Source organism: Notolabrus celidotus, chromosome 18, assembly GCF_009762535.1.
Source record: "Notolabrus celidotus isolate fNotCel1 chromosome 18, fNotCel1.pri, whole genome shotgun sequence".
NCBI classification, from domain to species: domain Eukaryota; kingdom Metazoa; phylum Chordata; class Actinopteri; order Labriformes; family Labridae; genus Notolabrus; species Notolabrus celidotus.
Genome location: NC_048289.1, coordinates 15,328,132 through 15,354,166, shown reverse-complemented (window position 1 = coordinate 15,354,166; position 26,035 = coordinate 15,328,132). Strand labels below are relative to the sequence as shown.

The window sequence follows — 26,035 nt, the reverse complement described above, 5'->3', positions numbered from 1 at the left end:
CACTCAAATCCTAAACTCCACCAGGTCAAATAATTTCAATATTTTGGATTTGAGGAACAATTAATTTGTGTGTTCACGGAAATCAACATTGTGAATTATTCTGTAGTATTGACAGTGGTTGCAGTGAGCTTCTATAAGTGTTTCCACAAACCTCAGTACATTAACTGAGATTTCGGCTTTCATAGTTGTTTTCTGTAAATAATACAAATAAAGTTAACTAATTAGGTGAGATCATCCTTGTTAATAGTTTTTAGGTCTCCAGACCCCCATCCCTACCTTTTTTATTTAATTTGTTGATGAACAAACAATACAAAGAAGTCTTTTATTGTGAAAATCGTTACCGGAAGTGGATCAACAAATGTGTGGCTTGACAATTGTCACTTGTTGAGCGCAGCGCGCACAGAGGAAACAAACCACCAAAGATTAATCTGTTTTACAAACGACACGACTCTCTTCATAGAGTGACATCTGCTTTAGAGGAGATACCCGGAGGTAAATTAGTGTATTTCACAGAATAAAAAGGCCACATAGGCTGAACCATTGATCTGAAAAGCTTTCAGGGCGCACACCATCACAAGCGTTTATCATGTCTGGTGAAGAGGCTCCAACTCAGCAGGAACAACCTGAGCAAGAGAAGAAGCCCGACGAGCCTCTCCCAGCTGCTCCTGACGCACCGCAGGAGCCGGCGGACAGCCCCGCAGCTGCAGCCGAGGAGAAGCCGCTCCCCTGTCGGGCTCTTGTCCTGACGGGGTACGGGGGCTATGAAAAAGTCAAGCTGCAGGTGAAGCCGCTGAGCCCACCGCAGCTGAAGCCGGGAGAGGTCCTGGTGCGGGTCAAAGCATGCGGGCTGAACTTCGCCGAGCTGCTGGGCAAACAGGGGCTGTACGAGCTGCTGCCCACCCCACCCGTCACGATGGGGATGGAGGGCTGTGGGGTCATCGAGGCGTGCGGGGAGGATGTAAAGGACCGGAAAGTGAGTACAGGCCTGCTGAGAGCACTCACACCTACAAAATGTCACTGTGCACATACACTATGGCTACTCACATGTAGTCCTGAGAGGGTTTATGGACAAGTTAAGTTAATCCTTTCTCTATAAAGATATACCAGTTACCATTTTCGAATCACCAAAACTTTTTCTTCCCGTCTTTCTTTCAATTCTTGTCTGATAAGGTGACAAGAAAACCTCTGAACTTGCAAGCTACATGTATCATCTTGTATCTTTAAAATCCTATCCTATTCCGGCATTGTTTAGTATCGTATCGTATATCATATCGTACGGTATGTGGTAATATACCTTGTGTATTGTGCATTATCATATCATATTGTATGGCATTATGATATCATATTGTATCATAGAGTATTGTATCGAATGGTAGGGTATCATGCTGTAATTCGCATGTTCAGTTTACAGTTTAATTGTCTGAATAAATAGAAAAATCTTTGTCAAGATTTCCTATATCCAAAAATGGCATCTCCACACTTCTTTTTTCATGACAGACAACTAGACCCCCCAAATACACTATTAAGTCAGGTGGTATTAAATGCAGAAATGCATTAAATTCTCATAATTTAAAATTCTGGGACCCATAAACACTGACGACAAATACCTTAACTACTATTGTACAATCCCCTGTTATTTTATAGAGGTCTTTATCTGACCACGCCCTTTATTCCTATACACTTCCTCCTCTAAAACATCTCTATATGATACGTTCCAAAGGTAGATCGAAGGGTAAAAGCCCCTTGATAAACAATCCTGTCAGTCTCAAAGCAGTATTGTATTGTGTTCTTTCCACTACAGGAAAAACAGTGTGGTAGGAGACAGCGCTCTGATTTACAGGGAGTGCTTCGAGTGTTTTTACATTCTTCTCCCGTGCAGAGGAGTGCATTTACCCGCTCTCTGATAAGTGCTTTCAAAGGCTGAGTTTTATGGAGTATTGATTTATCATGTTAGATATAGTATACAAAATATTAACACATGCTCTTAGTCTGCACCTCCTTTCTAAAAGTCATACATTTATTTGAAACCATAAAGTTTATTTCCTTTTCAGTGCTTTTTTTGTGATGTGGTGAAAAACAAAGCCAATACAGGTAACTCTCTTTCCTGCGGTGAAAACACATTATCCGGAGATACTCCCAGAGCATCCACACGTTGTTACATATATAGTTTATTTACAGCAACATATTGAGGCATCAGCTGTGACTCACGAAAAGCTACCTCCCTGTCTCCCTGTACAGTAAAAGAGAAGACTTAAAGCTGTAGTGTGTTTTTATCTAGTTGTTCTTTCACTGAAGATCTGCTTGCTAAAATCATGCATATGTAACCCAGAGAAAAAACGAAAGCGTCTCTTTTGTGTCCTGGAAATCACAAAGGTGCATTCATTGTTTTTTATGTAAATGTGGAACATGCATCAGATGACCTTCAGGAAGACCTCACAGAAAAATGTGATGTTGTTGACCTCATTTCAGTCCACACTTTGGTTCAGGATTGAAATAAGTTGAACAGTGATCTGCTGTTTTTGTGCCAATGTGTTTCCAGACAAATTAATCATTCAGGGAGCTTTGCACGGTTAATCATTATGTATCCCACTGAAGCTCCATTTTGTTGTGTCTCTTTTAAATCCGACAGAAGTGACCATTTAACTCAATATCTATGTGAGGAATACTCTGTTTCTCTAGTTCCTCCTCTATGTCCCTAAAAAAAGATGGAAGAAATCCTTGCGATTCTCTCAAACAAAACAGTATGTGTAAAAAAACCCAGAGAACAGGTTTCTCATGTACAGCTACCTAGATTTGAAGTACGGTTGCAGCTTGAGAAACAGGATATAAGTCAGAGGCAAATCCTGTGGATTCTCAATCAATCTTTATTTTCTATAGCACCAAATCACAACAAACGTTATCTCAAGACGCTTTTACAAACATAGGAGGTCTAGACCACTCTATGTCAAATTGTGAACAGAGACCCACCTTAATCCATCATGAGCATTGCACCTGGCAGTATTTAGCTAGTTACAGTGGCGAGGAAAAACTTCCTTTTTAACAGGCAGAAACCTCGAGCAGAACCAGACTCATGTTAGACAGCCAGCATGCCTTGACTAAGTTGTGTCTTGAAAGAGGGATAGAGAAGAATGACATAGAGAGGTGATAGTGATGAGACGAGTAGTAGAAGCTGTTGCCGCTGGAGTCCAGCACGTCCGTATCAGCTGGAGTCCAGAACGTCTGCAGCAGGAGGATGGCTATGGCAGCTCAGAGGAACCTACGAGACAATGGAGCTTAGGGACTCCAGAAAGGACTATGGTTAGTAACTTTCAATGGAACAGGCAGAGTTAAAGTAAGTGATGAAGGGGTTGGGGGGAAGGGGGTGAGATAGGATCCCAGTGTGTCAGTGTGCCAGTTCCCCCGGCAGTCTAAGCCTATAGCAGCATAACTAAGAGCTGGTCAAAGCCTGAGCCAGCTCTAACTATAAGCCTTGAAGCCTAATCTTAAAAGTGGAGAGGGTGTCTGCCTCCCGGACCCTGACTGGTAGATGATTCCAAAGGAGAGGGGCCTCTTTATGCATTCATTTAATAGGCTGTATCAAACGTGGTTATAGTCTCAGCGATATTGGACCATTGGTTTGTTCAAAGATGGCAGTCCCCATATCTGGAATGCTGACTAGTTGAGTCGCTGCCATAGCGTAGCTGTCTGGCAAACAATATAACACACCTATCTGTTAGTCAAATAAGCCACGCCCCTTATCATACACACATCTTTGCCTTTTGTATAATCATGACTTTTAAAGATATTCACCCCCTGTATATCGTTACAGATATAATTCAGTGTTTTTAAGACTATATGGCATCTTCACTGAAAGCACAAGTAGAGTCCAAATTATATCCACTTCAGTATGCTTACAGACAGAGCTGGGGCACAGATGACTCAACCATTTCACTCTTAAGCACCTCACAGACCCACACCCATTGTTTATTGATTTTAGTTCTGCTTTTACTACGATGCTGTCTCATCTGCTGATCAGGGAACTGTTCCAGATGACTGTCAATCCTTTTATTGTCAAGTGGGTGTATTCCTTTGTCAGAACCCAGAGCGTCAGGGTCAACAGCACACTTTCAGATCTTACATCTATTAGTACAGATGCTCCACAGGGTTGTGTCAGCTCACCAGTCCTTTTAACTTTATCTCCTTTTATATGCAAATGACTTTACCAGCAATCACATGAGAAATTATTTAATCTCTCAGATGATACTGCCATCCTCAGCTCAGGACACAGACTCCTCATCATACTTCAGTGTGAAATGTACAGTTTAGTTCGGTGGTGTGAAGCCAACTAGCTAACTATAAATGTAATAAATCAGGTTATCTCTAATCTGTATCTTGGTATACGTACACCCTGATAACCTGTTTAGCTGGAAAGATCATGTTGACATTATGAGTTCTCGTTTACAGCGAAGACTGAATTTTTCACAGTGTACAGGGTGCATCACAAGATCATGTTATTATTTTACCAGGCTCTGTTAGAGAGCATAATAAGGTGTGGGATGTCAGCACAGTATGGCAACCTCTCTGCACAGTTAAAATCTAAACTAGCCCGTTCAGTTCAGACTGCCATGATGAAGGTCATGGGGAGGAATGAAAATCTCTCCCTTCGGTCAGTTTGTGAGCAGTCTGTTCCTGGTCAAGCACAGAGAGTGTTGTCTGACCCTCCTCACATCCTCCACTCGAAATATGAGCTCTTACCTTCAGGCAGACGATGCAGAGTCCACCATTAGAAACTGAACTGCTTTGAAAACTCCTCTGGGCCCTTGATTAGAATTTTAAATAATGTTTCTTAAGGCTGTGTGGCTCATTCAATAGCATCATATTTTTATCTTTTTAGCTTACTCTTATTTACAATGTTTTCTAGTTCAATATGGGTAATGTGCAATATCTGTGTTGAGGTTTCCTTGGAATGTGTTTTTCTGTTTGCAAAGGACTTATTGTTGGATTTTAATATTGTTGTTTTTGTTTGTTTAAGTTATTGGTACTACTATGGAAGCATTGAGTCCACGACAAATCTCCTCAAGAGAACAATGAAGTATATAGTATTGTGCTGCGTTGCGTAGTGCTGAGCTGCATTGCGTTGAGCTGTGTTGCGTTGAGCTGCATCAAATTGCATTGCGTTGCCTTACACTAGATACACTCCTAAAAATTGTGGATAGAAAAAGCTGTAGCAGCAAATATTCAACTTTTAATCCTGAAAAATCCAAAATGATGACTATAGGTGCATTTCGACCAAGAGTTCTGGGGTCTTTTAGCCCCCAGAACCACTTTCCCCGGAACTAAAAGGTTCCTGTGCCTCCATTGTTGTCTGCGTTTCGACCTCGGGGCTGAAGTCCCGGGTAGATTGTGCAAATCAGGCCAGTGACTTGAAGAAAAAAAAATTATATCAAATAATATTTTGAAATCTTAATAAATAACTAAACTGGTATGCATTCCCAGGAACTCCCTCTGTGTTTCAACAACTGTGTAAACTCCACAAACACCATTACATTCAACCAAAAGTCCCAGGACCTTTGAAAAGTACTACCCCCAAAGCAGGGGCTTTTCAGGGGGGAGATTATCTACGTCCCTGAAATAAATTTAGACCCTGGTTCCTCCGGTTGAAACGCACGTAGTTCAGGGGTAAAGTCCCTGCGGTTGAAAAATGCCTTATATCATCAGGATAGTTTGTAATTAATTTTCCTTCAATTGCCGGATTGTTGTAGCTCTTTACGATGGGCACAATAAATATACAGAGCTCTTGTGTCAACAAGGCTTTAAGTGCTCAGAGTTCCCTTCACTAGGCTGTAAATCTTAAGAGTTAAAGGAGATATCTCGGGGTCAGTCCTACTTCAGTAAGATGCATTTATCTTGGCTTTAAATGTGTATAACTGACGCTCCTCTCTGTCCCTCTGTGTCTGTATGGAATTTCTTCCTCCCCCAATTACTACAGTCCTTTCCCACCCGTCTATCATTCTTCACTCCCTCTTTGTCCTCATTTTTGGACAGCAAGAATCCTATAGAGAGGAGTGCTGCGTTCCAATCCCTCTTTTTTTCGGAATGAAGCAGAAAAAAACAAGACACCACAAAACCTCAATTGCAGCAGCACAGAATATGGTGAAATTAAGGATCCCATCAAGGTTAAAGTGATGAATTTAGCTTGTAGGATACTTGAAATGTAGGTTTAGTCATGTTTAAAGTCAACATGTTTGGGGGGGGGCCGTTTTAGAATCTGGGTGGGACTGCATCTGGAGACACACTGTGGAGCAGATAGTAATAATACAAAGGTTAGCCAAAGTGTTTCAGAGAGAGAGAGAGAGAGAGAGAGAGAGAGAGAGAGAGAGAGAGAGAGAGAGAGAGAGAGAGAGGCTGATCCTGTTTGAATCAAGCTTGGCTTCAGAGAGCTCTCTCCAGAGGAGGACGGGAGGGTGTGGCTGTGTCTGAAGAAGCAGACAGAGCAGATGTGTGATGTTAGATCCTATTACAGCTAGCCTATCAAGATTCCACTTCCACCATTACATTGTCACAGATGTTTCCTGACAAAATGTCTCGACAGTCAGCGATAATGTGTCACAGCTTGATTGATATTTCGGAGGATTGGAGCACTTCTGTTTCCAGACAGAGTGATTTGAAATGAAGAACACCATCTGTTCTGCAAATACAAAATCTTTAATCAACTTAGTGTTGTGTGATAAAAGGATGTGAAGCGAGGTGTAATGCTTTCTGGTCAGTTTAAATGAGGTGTCGTATGAAGTTTGTCAGAGTATGATGAGTAAACCACGTGCAGTGGTGGAAAGTTACTTTTAACTTTTCCACTTTTATATGACAGCTGTAGATAGAGCCCCAATGCCACCCATCACATTTTTTACAGCATCCAAAAAAAAATGATTAAAACGAACCTGCTTATGACTTCGTTTTTTAAAAAAAGCACACATACACATGTACACAACTAAGCTATACTTCAATCAGTAGAGACACAGTTTGAAGATTAAAGGTTATTTATTACAACTGAATAATGAAACTTGACAGAAATCTTTGGCGTAAGGACTCTATGGGGATCATTTTGTGAGCGTAGGATGTGTGAATTTGGCAGCAGAAGAAATCCCCCTAGAGTCCAGACACTGGTGGTGGTGGTTGATGAATCCTAGGAATTTAAGACTTTTTTGAGACCAGGTGGAGATGGGGAGGTGGAGGGGTGTGCACCATCAATTCAAGAAGGAGCTAGCAGGAGAGAGACACATTTAAAAAGACAGAAAGTTGATAGGCTGATTAACCAATGACAGCTCCGGAGCATGCAGCTTAAAATGATCATGTAGGGATCTTCAGAGAGGTTGACCACTTCTTGATTTAAGCCAGACTGATATATCAGTGGGCTGATGTTATCGGTCCGATAAGGGCTTATCACACGTATATTGATATTGGCTGTCATGTTCTTGATAAGCTCTGATTTGCATCTTTTACAGAACAAAAATGCAGTCACTCTTTGGGGGATTTAGAAAGGTTGTCATAGTGTGGATTTTGCGAGAATCAGCTACGTCTCTATTAATTACAACAATGACCTCAGGACCATTATCAGAGCTTTACAGCTGACAGTCTGTAATTAAGGTAAATATTTACCCTCCTGTTATGTTAGTTTCTCAATAACAGCAATAATGTTCATGGGTCAATTATCCAAGTGTCAGAACCCAAAAAATCCCAATAAACATTTTTTATCTTATTATTAGCTCCATTACTAACCATTTAACAAATAACCTATTGCAAAGAAACAATTAATATTTGACACTTCTGACCACTTTTAGCCACCACTTTGACTGCCGGGTGAAATTGACCCACGAACAGTATCTATATAATATAAACATGCAGGGGTGGGGGTTGCAAATATGTGAAATGAACCATTTTTATTGTATATGATGATCTCACCTATTAAGCCAAGCAGGAGTTTCATACCGAAAAAAGTTTACCAGCAACATAACAGGAGGGTTAAATGATAAATTACAGCTGAAACCAATTTTACTGTTAAAATGTTTTTTTTTGCAGATTCCCACTCCAATGTTTTTTGTTGATAGTTGCAGCATGTTTTACTATTGTTGTTATTAACTGCCTCATCTGGGCCAGGGACCAACATTTCTTCAGAATGAAAACGGTTGGCAGCTTCTAATTTTAGAAAACTCAGCCCTACTATTAATAAAGTCATCAAAGCCAGCTCCACCCTGGCTCCACCTTGGCCTCTGCACTTGCAGTACCAGTTAAACAAACACAGCAACATGCTCCCTCTCAATACTGTACTATATTTAAGTCAGAGCACAAAAGATGTAGCATGCATCGTCATCACACTTTGTTTGCTGCCTCAAGTTTTGCAGTGATAGATTCAAACGAGCAGCAGTTTCCGCTCTAACTTCCACACTGTCTTTCCTGAAACATCTGTGACAGTTACCTCAGTTCATGTCAGCTGTCCAGGAACTGAGCTCAGCCGTTTTTAAAACTGACTATTGTGCATTTTTTGAGTTCATGCAGAGAGGGTTTGTGTTTCATAAGAGCAGGAGTTGAGAAATTGAATCCTCCTAAGATGGAGCACTTCCTCCAAAGGGGAAGTATTAGTGTAAAAACTGGAGCTATAGAGATATCCCACTACAACAGACACTTGTTTGTGAGTGATTGTCTGTCCCTGTGTGTGTATGTGTGGTGTGTGTGTCACTGATCTATTGTCATGAGTTTCATGAGTGCTGCAGGAAGTGGGCGTGGCTCAGCACGTTGAGGCTGCTTTAACAGGAAGCAGTGCAGTGTGCACAATCAGATCAGACGTCTTTCCTTACCCCTCTTTTTTTGGCAGGTTTCACAACACCGGTGATACTGTTACAACAGCATGTCTCAAGGGAAAGCATTAAACACAAAGTATGAATGAATTTCACTGGAAGCCCCCTGGCATGTGCGTGCTGTGTGTATAGGCACAGACAACAGGTTTTATGACATTGTAAGATGCTTTGAGAAGAATTTCTTTGACTTGTAATGTCTGAAAAATAAATGGACAGCAATAATACAACATACTCTCTATAAGAAATGATACGATTCAATCTGATACACTTTGATACATTAGGATTTGTTACAAAACACATCACTGAGATATGTAACAAAATGATATGCTACATTACAGCATATTATATATATGTTAATATGTTACTATATGATATATGATTACAAGATATGTTATGATACGACACAAGACAATACTATAGGTTACGATATGATATGTTAAGTCATGATACGTTACTTCAAGGTACATATAATATGGTATGTCACGATACGGTATGGAACAATACAATATGAGACAATGTTACATGATATATGTTACCACTCAATATGATACATTATGATATGACATGATACGTTATGATACTATCAAACATAATATTATATGAAATTAAATGATGCTGTATGGTAGGGTAAGATATGATCGAGCCGCTACATTATGATACAATATGTTACAATACAATGATACATTACTATTCAACGTTTTGATATGATTTAAGATCTAGTTTGTTGTCCCGACTGAAAATTGGTGTTGGACCTGTGTGCTGTGTTATATAATATAATATGATATGATACAGTAGGATATAAGATAAGGTATTAAATGTTCCAATATGATATGATACATTGCATTATGTCAAGTTACATCCAGATACGCCAAGTTGCGTCAGGTTATGTCAAGTTACGTCAAGTTGCGTCAAGTTACGTCAAATTGCGTCAAGTTGCGTCCAGTTACGTCAAGTTGCCTCAAGTTATGTCAAGTTGTGACAAGTTATGTCAAGTTGCGTTGAGTTACGTCAAGTTGCGTCAAGTTACGTCAAGTTATGTCAAGTTGCGTCAAGTTATGTCAAGTTGCGTCAAGTTACGTCAAGTTGCGTCAAGTTACGTCAAATTGCGTCAAGTTGCGTCCAGTTACGTCAAGTTGCCTCAAGTTATGTCAAGTTGCGTCAAGTTGCGTCAAGTTATGTCAAGTTGCGTCAAGTTACGTCAAGTTGCGTTAAGTTGCGTCAAGTTATGTCAAGTTGCGTCAAGTTATGTCAAGTTGCGTCAAGTTACGTCAAGTTGCGTCAAGTTACGTCAAATTGCGTCAAGTTGCGTCCAGTTACGTCAAGTTGCCTCAAGTTATGTCAAGTTGCGTCGAGTTACATCATGTTACGTCAAGTTACGTCAAGTTGCTTCAGGTTATGTCAAGTTGCGTCAAGTTATGTCAAGTTATGTCAAGTTGCGTCAAGTTGTATCAAGTTGCGTCAGGTTACGTCCAGTTATGTGAAGTTACGTCAAGTTGTGTCAAGTTACGTCGAGTTAGATCAACTTACATCCTGTTGTGTTTTGCTATGTTACAATATGATCCTATTTTTTATGATACAATAGGTTTGTGCTCACTTTGGGCACATTTTGAAATGGGTTGGTCAAAAGGATTCGGTTGATTAATTCATAACTTAAACAATCATACGTTTTAGCCATATTTTAATGAAGTCATTAAACATCGACAGGTATTAGAGTTTATTTTCTAGCCCACTTTAACAGCATGACTATTGTAACCATAATTCCTTTTGAAGGATGTGTGTGTGTTAACAAAGCAGATTATTCATCGGTCTGGCCCCTGATTACATTGTTATCAAAGTCACATCAGATGACTTCTTGATGACTTGACATCAATTTGCCATTTGAAGTAACAGGATGCACCATGTGAATGAAACAACACAGATCTGCCATCTAGAGCAGTGCAGAGCAAATCTGGGTGACACAAAACATTAAGCTCTTTGAAGAGGCAACTTCCTGTAACTGTCTCCTCCTCTTCTTCTATATCTCAACTGAAGAATGATTCTGTATTAAAAGATATTTATAGCAAGATCTCTGGAACATCAAATCTGACATGTTATTTTGTCTTAGGAGACATCTCTGTCTAAATATCAGCTTAATATTAATTCTGTGAGCCTCACCGGTTTGCTCCTTGTGAAAATATTTCATCAACTATGGATAGATGGATTCATTCTTAATTCTGCATGCATATTAATGCTACTGGAGCATAAACCATATGAACTGTGAAAATCACTTGACCTCTCCTTTAAGCACCATCAGCAGAGGAATAGGTTCAGTATCTACTGGATGGTTTAGCAACAATGGGTGGGTAAAAAAGGATAACAAGCATGGGATGCTTACCTAGGTTAGAAGCAGAGTTGTCACTGTGGAGAGACTTGATAAAAAGAAAACATTGAAAACAAAATCAACTGTGCACGATGAACCATAAACCTGTTTTATGCCAAACTTAAAAATCATTAAGGAAACACACACATTGCAAGATCTCCTCTGTAACTTTTTCTCATCTCCCCTCCTTCCCTCTCTTCCCTTTTCCTCTCTCAGGTGGGGGATCGGGTCATCACATTGGCCCGCAGTGGCATGTGGCAGGAACTAGTGGTTGTATCCGCAGACCGCACCTTCCTCATGCCCGAGCAGATGAGCTTTGAGGAAGGGGCTGCTCTGCCTGTGAACTACCTCACCGCCTACATGATGCTGTTTGAGATGGCCAATCTGAGGCCGGGGAAGAGTGTGCTCATCCACATGGCAGCAGGTAAAACATACACACTGACAGAACACTCTATAAACTAGTGAGTGTAATATTGTGTAATTTTCCCCCATTTTAGTGCACATAAAATCAGTGTTGTCTGGAACACTAAAGAACAAAGACATGACCTTCTATTTCAGTTCAGTTAATCTGTGTCATTTAAATGGATGGCATGTAAGGGCAAGGGAGCAAGACTTGTCTTACCCTGAAGAGAGGAGACTAATTATTACCCCGCTACTGACTAAGGTCTTAAACTAGTTGACACAAAATATTGATCTTAAGATGATTCATTTGAAAATGTATTAAAATGACGATACAGCCAAAAAAAAAATGTCCTTCCAATTGCAGTCAGTAATGCTTGCAGCAGATTCTTATCAGCCTCCTCACAGGGCGAATTAACAGTACACTGAACATTCCCATTAAAGGTAACTTTAGACAAGGTGAATGGGGATTCTGCAGGAATATATATGTTGGTATTTTGGCCTCATTCAGCTCTCCTTCATCTTATAGCTTTGCAGTTTACACACTTTTTACACAAGAATGACACAAATGTCACAACTTTGAACTTTGTTGCTATTATCACTACTACTTATATTTAAAGTTACTGTCAGCAACTAATGGCCCTTTTCCACCGGCAAGTCTTAGCCCTACTCTATTTGACTTGACTCGACTCTACTCGGTTTGTGTTTCCACGGGCACGGTACCTCGTGTCAGATACCAGTTTTTCGTACCTGGTCTGCTCTGGTTCCAAATGAGCTGAGCCGATACTAAAAGGTGACGTCGACGGACTGCCGGCCACTCATTGGTCAGAGAATGTTGTCACTGAAGAGTCATGAGCACGACGCCCAACACAGAATTCAAACCCGCCATTTTTAAAAAACTTCATCAGTACTGTACATTGTCTGCACGCAAAGTTTCTCTGTGGTCTGTTGACGAGGTCCAGACTTTTTTTTTGGTCTAGTGGCCGACGAATCATTGCCTCCATGTCCTCCATTGTTTGTGATTGTTGTGTTTTTGTCACGTTCAAAATGACGTGAACGCAGTTTTGCGCACCAGTGTTATGACGACCCCGCCCACCGTGTGTCTGTACTGGGGCTGGTGGAAAAGGTGCCCAAACCCAAATCATATTATCAGACCGGAGGTTGCCGCTTGGTTGAAACTTAATAACTGGTGTAATGGGGTTTCAACCAATCAGCAACAAGAATTTAACACATTGGGTAGTAAGAACACTGGGTAATAGCATAATAAAGACAAGACTTTTGTGTGATTAAACATTAAAAACTGATTTTCTTTTTTCAAGGTGGGACAGCCCAAAATGTTCAGTGTGTTTTTTCCTACAGGTTTTCAAACCTGTTTGTTCAGAGTCTGTGACATTAAGTTCTTCAAACACAAGCCTATGTATTTGTCAGAATCAATGCTGCGCCTGGATGGGCCAAGAAGGTGGGGGAGGGAGATGCAGACAGAGAGAGGGATGGATAATACAAAAACGGAAACAACATCAGCAGATAATACAGACTTGTGGCCATAATGCCAATAATAGTGTTGAAAGTTTGAATAATAGGAGGAGAAACTTGAAGAATTGTCATCATCAATTTTATAAAGCAACAAAAAAATTTGGTTTTTCAATCACTCTGTATAAAAATGTCGATGGAATACATTTTGATATGTGTGTAAGTAAGACAGAGCAAGCAGTAAAAAGGGGGAACCCGGAATGAATCTGTTCCCGAAGTAATTTCTAACGATCAGGGATTAAGATTAGGTTGTGTTACTGGAATGTGTAGTGGAAATCATGATTCATGGAACATGATTCCTCCCCTCAAACTAGATACGGTCTCCTTCATTTTGTATGTTTGGATAGATTCTCTCCCCTAGGATTTGATCGTGAGGAGTAGAAATCTCATCAAACATCTGTCCTGGTCTCCCTGGTAACCTGGGAAGACTCACACAACCCGTTAGCTCCAGGTCACTAATCACTCTTCTCAATGCAGCCATGTTTCTGTGCTGAAGACGCATCAGCTGAGAGACTATCCATCATAGATGAGAGATATGGAGTGTGTGTGTGTGTGTGTGTGTGTGTGTGTGTGTGTGTGTGTGTGTGTGTGTGTGTGTGTGTGTGTGTGTGTGTGTGTGTGCGCGTGTGTGCGTGTGCGTGTCACGGCTTCATAACAGCTTATTTATAAAAAGAGAAAGAGGATCATTATCAGGTGCGGTTGCTTTGGCAACACCTGACATGTTAAGAAGAAGCTCCAACTGCATAACAAAAATGTTTTTTTATTGACTGTAGAGGATTGTGTGTGTGTGTGTGTGTGTGTGTGTGTGTGTGTGTGTGTGTGTGTGTGTGTGTGTGAGTGTGCATGCGTGTGTGCATGCGTGCGTGTGTATGTGTGTGCGTTTGTGCGTGTGTGTTGACACTACACTGTAATATTTCTGCAGTTGTGTTTTTCTGCGAGCTCTTCTCTCTGTTTTGAAGTGGGCGATTGCATCATACTGACGTGCACCAATCAGGATTCAGCAACGTTTGAGTCAGGATCTGGTAACAGGTGTTTGGTTGTTATGATTTTATTAATGAGATCTGATTAGACCACACCCACACAGCCCTGATGAAGCAGATTAGCTGAGTTCTATGACCGTTACACTCTCTCCTAACTTAACTCTGCATGTTTGATTTCATACAGAAGCTGGGCTTACAGGGTCTTTAACGGCTCACTAGGGAAAGTGTCTACAGAGAATATTCTGCTTGTTTAGGAGGATGAGTCATGCTCTAAAATTTCCTCAGAAACAAAGCTGGAGAAGTCCGCTTGTACATTCCCCTGAAAGAGGATTTGAAACACGTTTGATGGCACAGAAATTTCCAGAACATCCTGCATGATAAGAGGTTTAGGAAAAATAGTGTAACTGAAAACAGCATTGGCTTGGCTTTGAATCTAACACACAGGGCAGTATTAGAGTAAAGTCAGAGCTCTGACTTCAATCTGAAACTATTAAAATAAAATTGCAACTTGGTTTTTTCTTTTTTTGCTTGCCCACCCTCTAAAATTCTGCCCTTTTTCTTTGAATGAACTCTAGTCTCAAGGATAAAGTGTTTAAAAGATGTGAAAGCTACAAATTCTGAGTGGCTTTCCAAAAGTTATTCCCTTTAAATTCTCCTGTCCACCAGTCTCACATCAGAGTATAGAGGTCAGCTTCTGTCGTCATTCAGCATCACAGTCTGGTGCTCTTCTGCATCCTCGCTTTCAAAGGCCGTGTTTCAGTGCTGAGTGGGCGGGAGGCTGTCAGCTGACCTGTATGAATCAGCCACATGAGGCCAGGGTGAAGAGGAGGGCAGGGAGGATTACTGTGAAGCGGCACAGCCAGGCAGCCATCATTGTGAACGACATCGCAGTGTTTTAACAGAAGGAGGACAAAGGCATGAGGAATCACCTGTTTAGTCATCTGTGTGTCTCTGTGTTTCACCAACACTTCCATCAAATCAGCTGCAGATCTGTGTGTAACACCGCTGAATGTACCCTCCAACTGTTGAGGTTTAATCTACCGTGCATGTCTGACCTTTATCTCCGTCAGATCCAGTTTCCTGTTTTTATTTAGCTCAAAGGTTTACTAATCTTCTTATTCTAGAGGTCTGGTAGTAACAATGTGCGGCTGCTTCATCCCACGCAAGGATTTGTTTTTGCATCATTTAATTCACACTTACTTAAAATCAGTCAGACATGAAATATCTTTGGAAATGTTGGTGTTTTCCTTGGAGTTTAGAAATGTGGTTACACTCTTTTGGACTGAAAGAAAGCTCACAGCACAGATGAGGATATTGGGAGGGGGGCGGACGTATGTTGCATCAACTCTGGGTTAATAAGGTGCTCAGTAAAGCCGGCATGAGTCATGCAAAAAAGACCTGCGCTGTGCTAACACAGCACTTAAGGCCGTTAGTCGTTCAATGATTTATTCCCCTGCTGTGTTCTCATTCCTCCTTGTTCTGCTGCTCATCTTCAGGTGGTGTTGGTATCGCTGTCACCCAGCTGTGTCAGACTGTGCAGGACGTGACTGTGTTCGGTACAGCATCAGCCTCCAAACATGAGACCATTTCTCAGGGCGGGGTGACTCACCCCATCGACTACCGAACCAAAGACTACGTGGAGGAGATACGGAAGATCACCCCAAAGGGTTAGAAAACACATAACTTCTTTTAATGCATAAACCTGTATTTAGTGTTAAAAACAGAAGGCAGTTCATCTTTTTTTAAAGGGAGCAACAGTTCAGTGCCCTCATAAGACGTATTAAAAGCTCCTTCTCTTTCTTTGTGCAGGTGTGGACATCGTCCTTGACCCACTCGGTGGTTCTGACACCCAAAAAGGTTTCAGTTTGTTGAAACCTTTGGGGGCACTTATAGTTTTTGGTAAGTCATTTAAAAACATGCTTTAATGCATCTGTTGAATCTGTCTTCATGGACTATCATCACTCTCTCTCTCTCTCTCTCTCTCTCTCTCTCTCTCTCTCTCTCTCTCTCTCTCTCTCTCTCTCTCTCTCTCTCTCTCTCTCTCTGTCTCTGTCTCTTACTCTCCTCTGTCTGTCTTTCCAACCCCAACTCAGTCGATGCAGATGTCTAACATGAGTCTGGTTCTGCTCGAGGTTTCTGCCTGTTAAAAGGATGTTTTTCCTTGCTGCTGTAGCTTGATAAATACTGCGAGGTGTAATGCTCATGGTGGATTAAGATTAGATAAGATCGAGTCCTGTCAGTAAGAGGGGGCTGGATCTTATCCTGTCTTGATGTTGGGTCTTTATTAATAATTTAACAGTAGTACGGTCTAGACCTGCTATGTTTGTAAAAGTGCCTTGAGATAACGTTTAGGCATTTTTCAACAGCAGGAACTTTACCCCGGAACTAGGGACTTTACCCCTGAACTACGTGCGTACCAGGGTCTAAATTTAGTTCAGGGGTAGATATTCTCCCCCCTGAAAAGCCCCTGCTTGGGCGGTAGTACTTTTCAAAGATCCTGGGACTTTTGGTTGAATGTAACAGTATTTGTGGAGTTTACACAGTTGTTAAAACACAGAATGAGTTCCTGGGAATGCATACTACTGTTTTAGTTTCTTATTAAGATTTCAAAATATTATTTAGTATAATTTTTTCTCTCCATACGTCACTGGCCTGATTTGCACAATCTACCCGGGACTTCAGCCCGCAGTCAAAACGCAGACAACAATGGGGGCACAGGAACCTTTTAGTTCCCGGGAAAGTAGTTCTGGGGGCTAAAAGACCCCAGAACTCTTGGTCGAAATGCACCTTTAGTTGTGAGTTGGCGCTATACAATTTAAGATTGATTGATTTGTATTTGCTATATTTTACTTGAATTACCCAAATTGTAACCAATACCTACCATGCTGTGCTGCAACATTTTAGCTAAGCTGACTCAGTGAAATGTTTGTCTGCTAAAGTTCTCTTAAGACTACTATGCGAAACTTTTAACTGGTCATGAAACAGGCTGACATGAATGTTGATGCCTCTGTTGGACATATAAAATCAAAGAGAACATCATCACTGACAGGACAAAGTGACTAGAACTTGAGTTTTCCGATGAAGTGAAGTGAAAGCATGTGAAACCTGATGGTGTCGCGATAAAAAGCAGCGAAAAATGAATAAAACTTAAAACTATATCAATGTTCAATGCTCATCTTTAGTTGCATCTTATCAGTTCATTACTTTTATAGATACTTCACATATAGTGTAAATAAATATACCTTACACACTCTATACTATTATAATAACCTTTTATTGATTAACACTTTTCTAAACAAAGTTACAAAGTGCTTCACAAACAACATGAAATACAAAAAAATATGAATTAATAATATTAAAATGCCCAACAACAACACATTACACAACCGTGAGATTTACACAGACGTCTTTCTGAAAATCATGTTTCAAGAAGAGATTTAAAATTAGAGACATATTTACCGTGCCAGATTTCAGCAGACAGCTCATTCCAGAGTGTAGGAGCCCGAACTGCAAAAGCCAGATAGCCCTTAGTCTTTATTCGGCTCTAAGTACAACCAGCAAAGCCATATCAGCTGATCTGAGAAGGCGCTTAGGCTCACAAGGGGTAAGAAGGTCAATGATATATGGAGGGGTCTGATTATGTAGAGCTTTAAAGGTTATTAGTGTTCTCAAATAACTACATCAAATGACCAGCTGAAGGTTAGTCCTCTGCTCTGATGCTTGATTTCAAGTGGGACACAGCTTATTCAAAGTCCTTCTCATTGCAAACTTTCAATAAGTCAGCTTCTCCATCTGTATTCTCTCATTGTTTTGTTTGTCAGGTGCTGCCAACTGTGTGACCGGTCAGAAGAAGAACCTGCTGGCCATGGCAAAGACCTGGTACAACCAGCTCTCGCTCTCCGCCCTGAAACTGATGCAGGCCAACAAGTCGGTGTGCGGCTTCCACCTGGGCTACATTCCTGATGAGGAGCTCATCAGCAGGACCATGCTGAAGCTGCTGGAGCTCTACGAGCAGGGGAAGATCAAACCGCGCATTGACTCATGCTTTCACTTTGAGGAGGTTGGTTCTGTTGAATTTTTTAGAGTCTCTGCTGCTGCTGCAAGCCAAAGAGCAGCCTGGAACATGATGCACCATAAAACAATGACGCACAAAAGTTTTAACTTAGTCTTTGTCAGGCTTCAAAAAAAGAGAAACACTGTATGAATTAGTATGTTTGAAAAGTGCTTGTGGGCAGGTTTTGTTCATAGACTGTATTATATACATACGTAATATACATGACGTCACCCATCTGTTTCTGAAGCGCTGTTTTGAGGCCAGTCGTCGTCGGCAGCCATATTGCTGGTGTCGAGGGATTGTGACGTAAAGAGGCGGGCTTTGAGTCTCCTAGCCAACAGCTACAGTGTTCCTGCCTGTCAATCAAGTCAGCTGTGCCTCTCATTGGAAGACTCGTAATCTCAATATCTTTGAAATTGCCACGTTAGTAAAAAATTCACCTCCCGTACAGTGTGTGCAGATCGAGAAATGTGCTATCAAGACTACACTCGTCTTTTGTACCAGGCTGTAAACGTGTTTATTCTGCTGTAAAGATCAGATTTTTTGAATTGGTGTCTATGTGGTTTCAGGTACTTCTGGAGCCAGCCTCAAGCAGATCCTCGGTGAACTGCAGTTTTTAGCACTTCCGCATTGGACTCATGTTTTTAGACCAGAGGTTGCCCTTCTGTTTTGTTACATTTGAACCGATCCAAATGTTGGTACTAGCCTCTTTTTTCAATGCTTATTTTAGGCTAAGCTAAATCAACTGGCTACAAGTTATTGTCGATGGATTTTTAGTAACCTCTATGGAAACTTGAAAGTTTTTTGTAATCAATCAAAGTAAACTCAGAAAGCTAGCCAAGCACACAATCTGACAACCAACCATTATTTAGGCGTTACATGTTGACGACATTTAGAAACCTGAAAACTGCCTGCTTTTAATCCTGGAGTAAGTCATCGTACAAAATATTAAGAGCAGTTGTTGTTGGTTCTTCCTGAGTTTCCTCTCAGTTTTGCAAAAAAAATATACCAAACACAGTCCTTTAGTGAAAATTCAAGCAAAATATATAAAAGATGAAATCAAGGACTAAAATAGAAAGCTGTATTTGTTCTGATGGAGTTATAATACTCAAAATTCTGTCTGTCTTTGTTCTGTTATTATTCTAAACGCTAAGATTTGTTCTAAACTCATTGCTGGGAATAAAATACAAAACGTATAGGTTCATTTCTGTTAAATTACAAAGGTTCCATATGGTTCCATTCCCTGAAGGTTGCACCCACTGTTTTGTATCAATGGCAAAAGACTAAACCAAAACTCCCATTACATGGAGTTGCCACTTCAGGGCCGTTGCCAGGTTACGGTCTAAATTGTCACCATGGTACCTACTCCTTACGTTAACATCTTTATTATGAGTTTCTCTGAAGGCTCACTGGAGAGATGGGTGTGTGATGCAAGATGATGCAGACCCTGTTCAGCAGCAGGAAACAGACTAAAGCTGAGGCAGGAAATGTAGATACAGTATATCTCATACATAACCAACCTCCTAATCTAGAGCATTCTGCTGTTTATGATCAATCAGATTTTAGGATGTACAGGACACTTTACATCCTTGGGAAATGTCAACATGGGCATTAGGTATCAGAATGCAAGAGATGAAAAGACATGGAAAAGCATGTCCAAATAATGTATTTAAAGAATGTATCATGTTAATCTGTATCTATAAACCCACAGGAAAGTATCCCACTCTACTGGTCCCCTGTTCTCTATGCAGCATTTTAACATGTTTCAGCTGAGTGTTTTGGTTTTACAGCCCTCAAAATGACTTATTTTTGGTTCAACATAGATTCATGACTGTTCAGATTATGTATCACAAATCACTCAGGCAAAATTAAAAAGCTCTTACTGCCCTCTGACACATTTCTGACTGGGAATTTAGCGACTAGCTTGTTAACATATGAAGCGTTTAGCTGCTAAAAAGCCAAATACTTCCCTAATGAATAAGTGTGAGACCAAGACAGAGCATAAATACAAATTGTTACTATTCTTACATGCTTTAGAAGAAAATTAACATTACCCCAAATGAGTGTTAATGTTATTATTTGACAGTTTGATGTATTAAAACCAAGCAGCAACCTCCGGTCTAAAAATATGAGTCCAATGGGGAAGTGTTAAAAGCTGCAGTTCATCGAGGATCTGCTTGAGGCTAGCTCCGGAAATACCGGAAACCACATACACATGAATGGGAAAAAGACGATCTTTACAGCAGAAACAAACATGTTTACAGCCTGGTACAAAAGATGAGTGTAGTCTGGAAAGCACATTTCTCGATCTGCACACAATGTACGGGGGGTGAATTTTTTACAAACGTGGTAATTTCGAAGATATTGAGATTACGAGACTTCCAATGAGAGGCACAGCTGCCTTGATTGACAGGCGGGAATACTGTAGCTGTTGGATAGGAAGCTAAAACTCCGCCTGTTTACATCACACTCGCTCGACACCAGCAATATGGCTGCCGCCGACAATTGGCCTCAAAACAGTGCTTTAGAAACAGATGGGTGACGTCACGGATCCTACGTCTATATTTTATACAGTCAATGGTTAAAACGCCCAAAGCATTAGCTGAAAAGCTACTATAACTTCATGCAGTGAATTTATTTATCAGTTTTGTGTTTACTGCTTGCTGCTGTTGCTGAATAACAGTTTCATCCTGTGTGAAGCATTAAAAAAACATCCCTCATGCATACATCTGTTCTGCTCTTCTACCTTTCTCAAGGTGGCTGATGCCATGAAGCGCATGCACGAACGCCTAAACATTGGAAAAGTCATTCTTCTCCCTGAAGCTAAGAAAGAGGAAGAGCAGCCAAAGTCTGACCCTGAACCGGTAGAAAATGTGGAGAAAACAGAAGCTGCCGACAGCGAGCAGAAAGAAGAGACCACAGAGGAAGTTAAAGCAGAGAAAGATTGAGTAAGAGTGTGTATTTGAATGATATTTTCAAACACTTCCTCAATGATTTCCCTCTTATTCAACCGCCAAAAAAAAAGGAAAGTGAAGAAAAGCAAGATGCCATTAATTCTTTGACTTTGTCAGTATTTTCAAGTGTTTATGAAGATTTTGTTGTGCAATATGTCCAAGTGTGGTGTCTTTGTGGGAAATACTCCTGTTTTTGATGAAAGCAAAGTATTTTGATTATAGATAGTTGTAGGAAGAAGGTTGTGGCTGCAGAAGTTTAGGTTCCCCTGGCATGATCGCCAATTTTTCTGTATATCTGGCAATTAGCGATTAGCGACTTCCATTCCAAGACTTTTTTTTATTGTGCACTGCATTGTTTACAGTCAAATAAGCATTTTGAGAAAGAACCATGTTCGGCTCAAAAGTGAAACCAAATTCGCCCCTTCAGATATGTCTGCAAAACTAAATGTAGTGATTTCATTGTTCATTACATCCTCCTGAGTAGAACCTGTTCATGTATCTGTAGTAGGTCTCAGTTCCATTGTAAACAGTAAGTTACAGATGTTCGTTCTGGCTTCCCCTACGATATGAGCCTTCTTTTTTCTTCTGATTTCCGTTATTAAGTAACTTCATAATTAATCAAGTAATTAAAGTAACACTGAATTAACTTAATAAATGTAATAATTAACAGGCCTCAAGTTTGTCAAAATAACATCAAGAGGCAGATTTGTAAACAGTGAAAATACAAGCTTTGTCAGGACTGTCTTCTTCATGAGGAGAAGAAGACAACTTTTAAATTGCTTGTGATATTAATGGTCTTATTGGACGATTCTGATGCATTCCAGGGAGTCAGGAAATATAAACACTGATCAGCCTTCACAACACAGAATGTTTGTTATAGTTGAAAAGTTGGATCTGGAATGGATTGATCGCTGCACCAATGGGATGCCGGGAATTCATTGCATTTGCATTAAGCACTGTTTTCGGACTGTTTTTCCTAAATACGCCAAAATTTGCTGATTTACAAAAAGAAACCAGAACACTTCCCATACTAAAAAATCCAGAGTCACGAGGACAGATTCTACAGTTTTATGTAGAACCTGTACATAGAGATAACAAAACAAAAAACTTACAAATAGGCACCATTTCTCAATAGGACAAAGTCATTAGAATGTGATCAGAATACATTACTGCGCTTTTGAAAACAAAAATTACCACATTAACCCATCCAGCCTCTTTCATCAGTAAGAATTAGTGTAAGACTTGTTAGAAATAGCAGCAGTGATCGTTGAGTTTAGTGTAGTTCAATGTGATGCACTCATTCACTTATGTTTATTTTGTTACATCTTTTCTTCTCTGATGAGTGTTAGAAGAAAGATCATGGAGGTCAAGGTGGGTATGTATTCTGGTTTGATTGTAACATGTTGTATTTTTCATCAATATAAGTGCCAAATCTAAAGCCAACTTTCCCCACTGTCGTCAGGCAAACTGTGAATAACAATTAGCCAGACTTCCCGGCCTTGGCAATCCCTCATGGGTTTACTTTCCAAACAATGTCATGCTGAACTTGAGATAAACTGTTTGGCAGGCCTTGAATGTTTCTGTCCTGTGATTTAGCTGCTTTCTTAATATTCAAAATCAAGGTGAATAATCCAGAGTTTACAGAACAGCAGTACAGCATGCATGCATTACTTTTTGATTCTTCTCATATAGACAGGTGGTATAGGTTAAAAACTTATGAAGACTATTTCTATGCTCATATAGTCTGTCGAAGCTTTTTACAGCCTGTTTGATTATAAAGCTTCAAGTATTCACATTTCTGTGTTCTTTGAATGTATGGCCTTTAAAAAGTGGAGTTTGGGCTCAAATGCTCTGTCCAGCTGTGGGTGTAATTTAATGCTGTGACGCTAAAGGCGCTGCCGAAGCACAACAGAGAGTTTTCCCCTCCGTCCACACCACAGCAGCTCCTCACATTCCTCTCCCCTCCCTCACACTCCTGCTTTCTGTCTCCCTCAAAGCCTCCCTCCACCCCTCTCCAGTACATAGCATTTTCATTTTCTTCAAAGCACTTGTAACAAACTCTCTCAGATAATGCTTTATGTTATTTACATTTGAGAAGTTTATTTTTTTTCCTTGTGGCCACTAGGATAAGTATTGTGAAGTTTGGCCAGGTTTCCATCTCCTGGTATGACGTAAGATCTGATGTGGATTTGGAGTAAGGACTGGAGTCAGTTAAAGTAGTACCACAGCAAATATTAGTGGAGTTCATGCAGTGAGTGTTTGGAGGGTAGATTATTCTCTACATTTAAAGGAAGGTTGATTAAGATTTAAGAGAAAATACTTTGGAGCCTGCTTATTCCTTTCTTTAAAAATCTCTGTAAAATGTCAAACTGTTGCTTTAAACATGTAACATGTTGACAGAGCTACATTTAACATTCAAGCCAAAAAGTAGCCTACATTTTTATTTTTTAAACTGTCATGTTACCCACAATAATTCAACAACAATGCAGCGTTCAAGAGCTGATAGTGTTCACTCATGCAGATTGGGACATCTAGTGGTCTATTATAAAATTGTGCCTTTAAACTCAAACGTCCTACACATGTTGCCTAAACAGTGAAAATGCACTAGGGCCTGTGTTAAATCACAAACTAGTCCATCAGTTATACATCATCTCTAAAACTATTAATACCGCATTTCTTCACTGGTGGAGTCTAAATTTTTGAAATAACAATATCAAAACACGACGATGTCATTTAAAAAGAGCTAAAGATAGACTAGATCTTCTATTCACACAGTTATTACATGTTATTGTAGCTGTTAAATTGCATTTTTATAACCCTGATTATCTCATGGCCTCTTTATGCTAAAGATATGTGTATTAATCACTGAATTCAGTTAACAAATCTGATTAATTTTTGAGTGTTACTGCATTGACTGTGATATAAAATGCTGCCTTTTGTCATTTGTATACACACTTTATGCACACTTATGTTCTGTGTTCATGTTATGTGGCACTAACCTGTCTGTATTAAAATGTTATCACTTATGTGTCTTCCTCTGAGTTTGTGATCACTACATTGTAACAGTTTGAGCTAAGATAACCAAGTACAGGTGTGACACAATGTACTAGTTGAAGCCTGTTTTATCAATTTTCACTCTTGTTTATACACACATGGACCAGCAGGGGTCCTCACCTAGTAACAATTGGACAAGCACTTATAACTGTCACACAACTTAGTGCATGCACACTGATTATTCACATCATTTTACCTCAAATGAAAACGCTTGTTTTGCGAGAGATAAAAAAAAAAAATTGACATTTTTGAAATTTTATTTTGAAATTTAAAGGGTAACTAAACCCCCAAGGGCTGGAGTTTGTGGAATGTGGTGAGGTATGGTATGATAACAGACACAAGTACCAAAGGATGTCACCTTGTATTCAGCCAGCCATTAGAAAAACTCCATTGCAGTAGTCAGGTTTCCACCTGCTGATTGCAGTCTCTACACACATTTTCAACTCAATTTGAGGAATTTTAATACTTTATGCCAGTGTTTTTCAACCTTTTTAGAGCCAAGGCACATTTCTTACATTAAAAAAATCCAGAGTCACACCACCAACCAAAAGTGATACAAAATGACACATTTAGTCTCTCAATATATGAATCTATTTATCTGAGAGAGGGACTTTGGCTACTTCTTTAACTGCGTCAGGGCAAAGCATCTCATTTACAATGGCTATTGCAGGTAGTATTGCTGTCTCTGCCACAGTGTGTGTCTTTTTGGATTTGGCCACAAGTTCAACTACTAAGTAGCTAGCTTTGAGAGCTCTCACAGACACCGTTGTAGTTTTTATCATAAAAGTTGCCTTTTCCACCAACCATATTACACTTTTCATCCAGGTTAGAATTCTGTCCAGGCCCAGTTTGGAGTTTTCATTTTTCCTTTTTGAATATTTATCCACGCTGTTGTACTTCTATGTCTTGTCACATACACATCTCGCGCATCATTAATTCTATTGTCTTAAATTAACAAGGTCATTAGTGTGCTTTATTGCCACCCAGTGGGTGGGTAGCCCAGGTCAGTACTTGAACGAGTAGTCACTACACTGCACAGACGCACTACATGGGAAATTGTTTGCCGTATATGAATAATATTTTTTTTGGACTAACTAAGTGAAATTGGAAAATGTCCCACGGCACACCTGACGATCTGTCATGGCACACTAGTGTTCCACGGCACAGTGGTTGAAAATCACTGCTTTATGCTCAACTACTGGGATCAAGACCCACATTGATTAACAGCACTACTAAATCCCTTTATGAATATGTTCTCAGCTAATAAAAAAAAGTGGTTTGGGTTTAATTACACTTTAAGCTCTTAAAAAGTCTTATCTATTCTTGTGAAAGGTCTTAAATGTTAGACAGAACATACTCGAGACATGTTTAAGTGTGTCATCAGATCTAAACTTTCTAGATAGGTGTATATGAAGTTGTATTATTCATTTTTGAGGATTAAATTATTCTTCTGACAAATACGGTGTAAGCATTCAGAAACCGTGAATGGAAGAGAAGGAGAGTACAATGTCATAAAGAAGGGTTAAGGAGATATGGCTTCAAGATGAAAAATACAGGGAATGAATGGTTTGCAAAAATGTATTTAAGTCTTAAGGATGACTCTAAAAAGTGTAAAGCAAGCCTGAGAGAGTAAACTATTTCTAAAACAATAAAAGGTTTCCACGTTTATGAAACAGCACCCGACAAATATTAGAGCAGTTCGATGTAAGCATTAAAAGTATCAGCTGTTTTGACCCCTTGTACATAAAACATTGCTCACATCAGTGCAGACATGTCAGGTTTAACTGTACCAACATGTCTGCCTTTCTTGATCAAGCATCTCCAATATCCCCAGCTGACATGATAATATTTTGCTGGTCTTTCCCTTTTGTATCCAT

General features: G+C 40.0%; 1 protein-coding gene across 1 annotated transcript; it reads left to right on the top strand.

Annotated features, from left to right (window-relative positions):
• Positions 1-361: 361 nt before the first annotated feature.
• On the top strand, positions 362-24,130 carry LOC117830084 (synaptic vesicle membrane protein VAT-1 homolog). Its single transcript, XM_034708028.1, has 6 exons — positions 362-973; positions 11,404-11,611; positions 15,593-15,763; positions 15,906-15,995; positions 17,918-18,156; positions 20,907-24,130. Exons 1-6 carry the CDS (start codon positions 587-589, stop codon positions 21,096-21,098), a joined length of 1,287 nt encoding a protein of 428 aa, XP_034563919.1. The 5' UTR covers positions 362-586; the 3' UTR covers positions 21,099-24,130.
• Positions 24,131-26,035: the final 1,905 nt, after the last annotated feature.

What these genes read in the sequence shown, in the direction of transcription:
- LOC117830084 (XM_034708028.1), top strand. Translation starts at nt 587, where the DNA reads ATGTCTGGTGAAGAGGCTCCAACTCAGCAGGAACAACCTGAGCAAGAG. An exon ending in AGGATGTAAAGGACCGGAAA is followed by an intron (nt 974 to 11,403) that starts GTGAGTACAGGC and finishes TTCCTCTCTCAG; the next exon opens with GTGGGGGATCGGGTCATCAC. An exon ending in CATGCTTTCACTTTGAGGAG is followed by an intron (nt 18,157 to 20,906) that starts GTTGGTTCTGTT and finishes ACCTTTCTCAAG; the next exon opens with GTGGCTGATGCCATGAAGCG.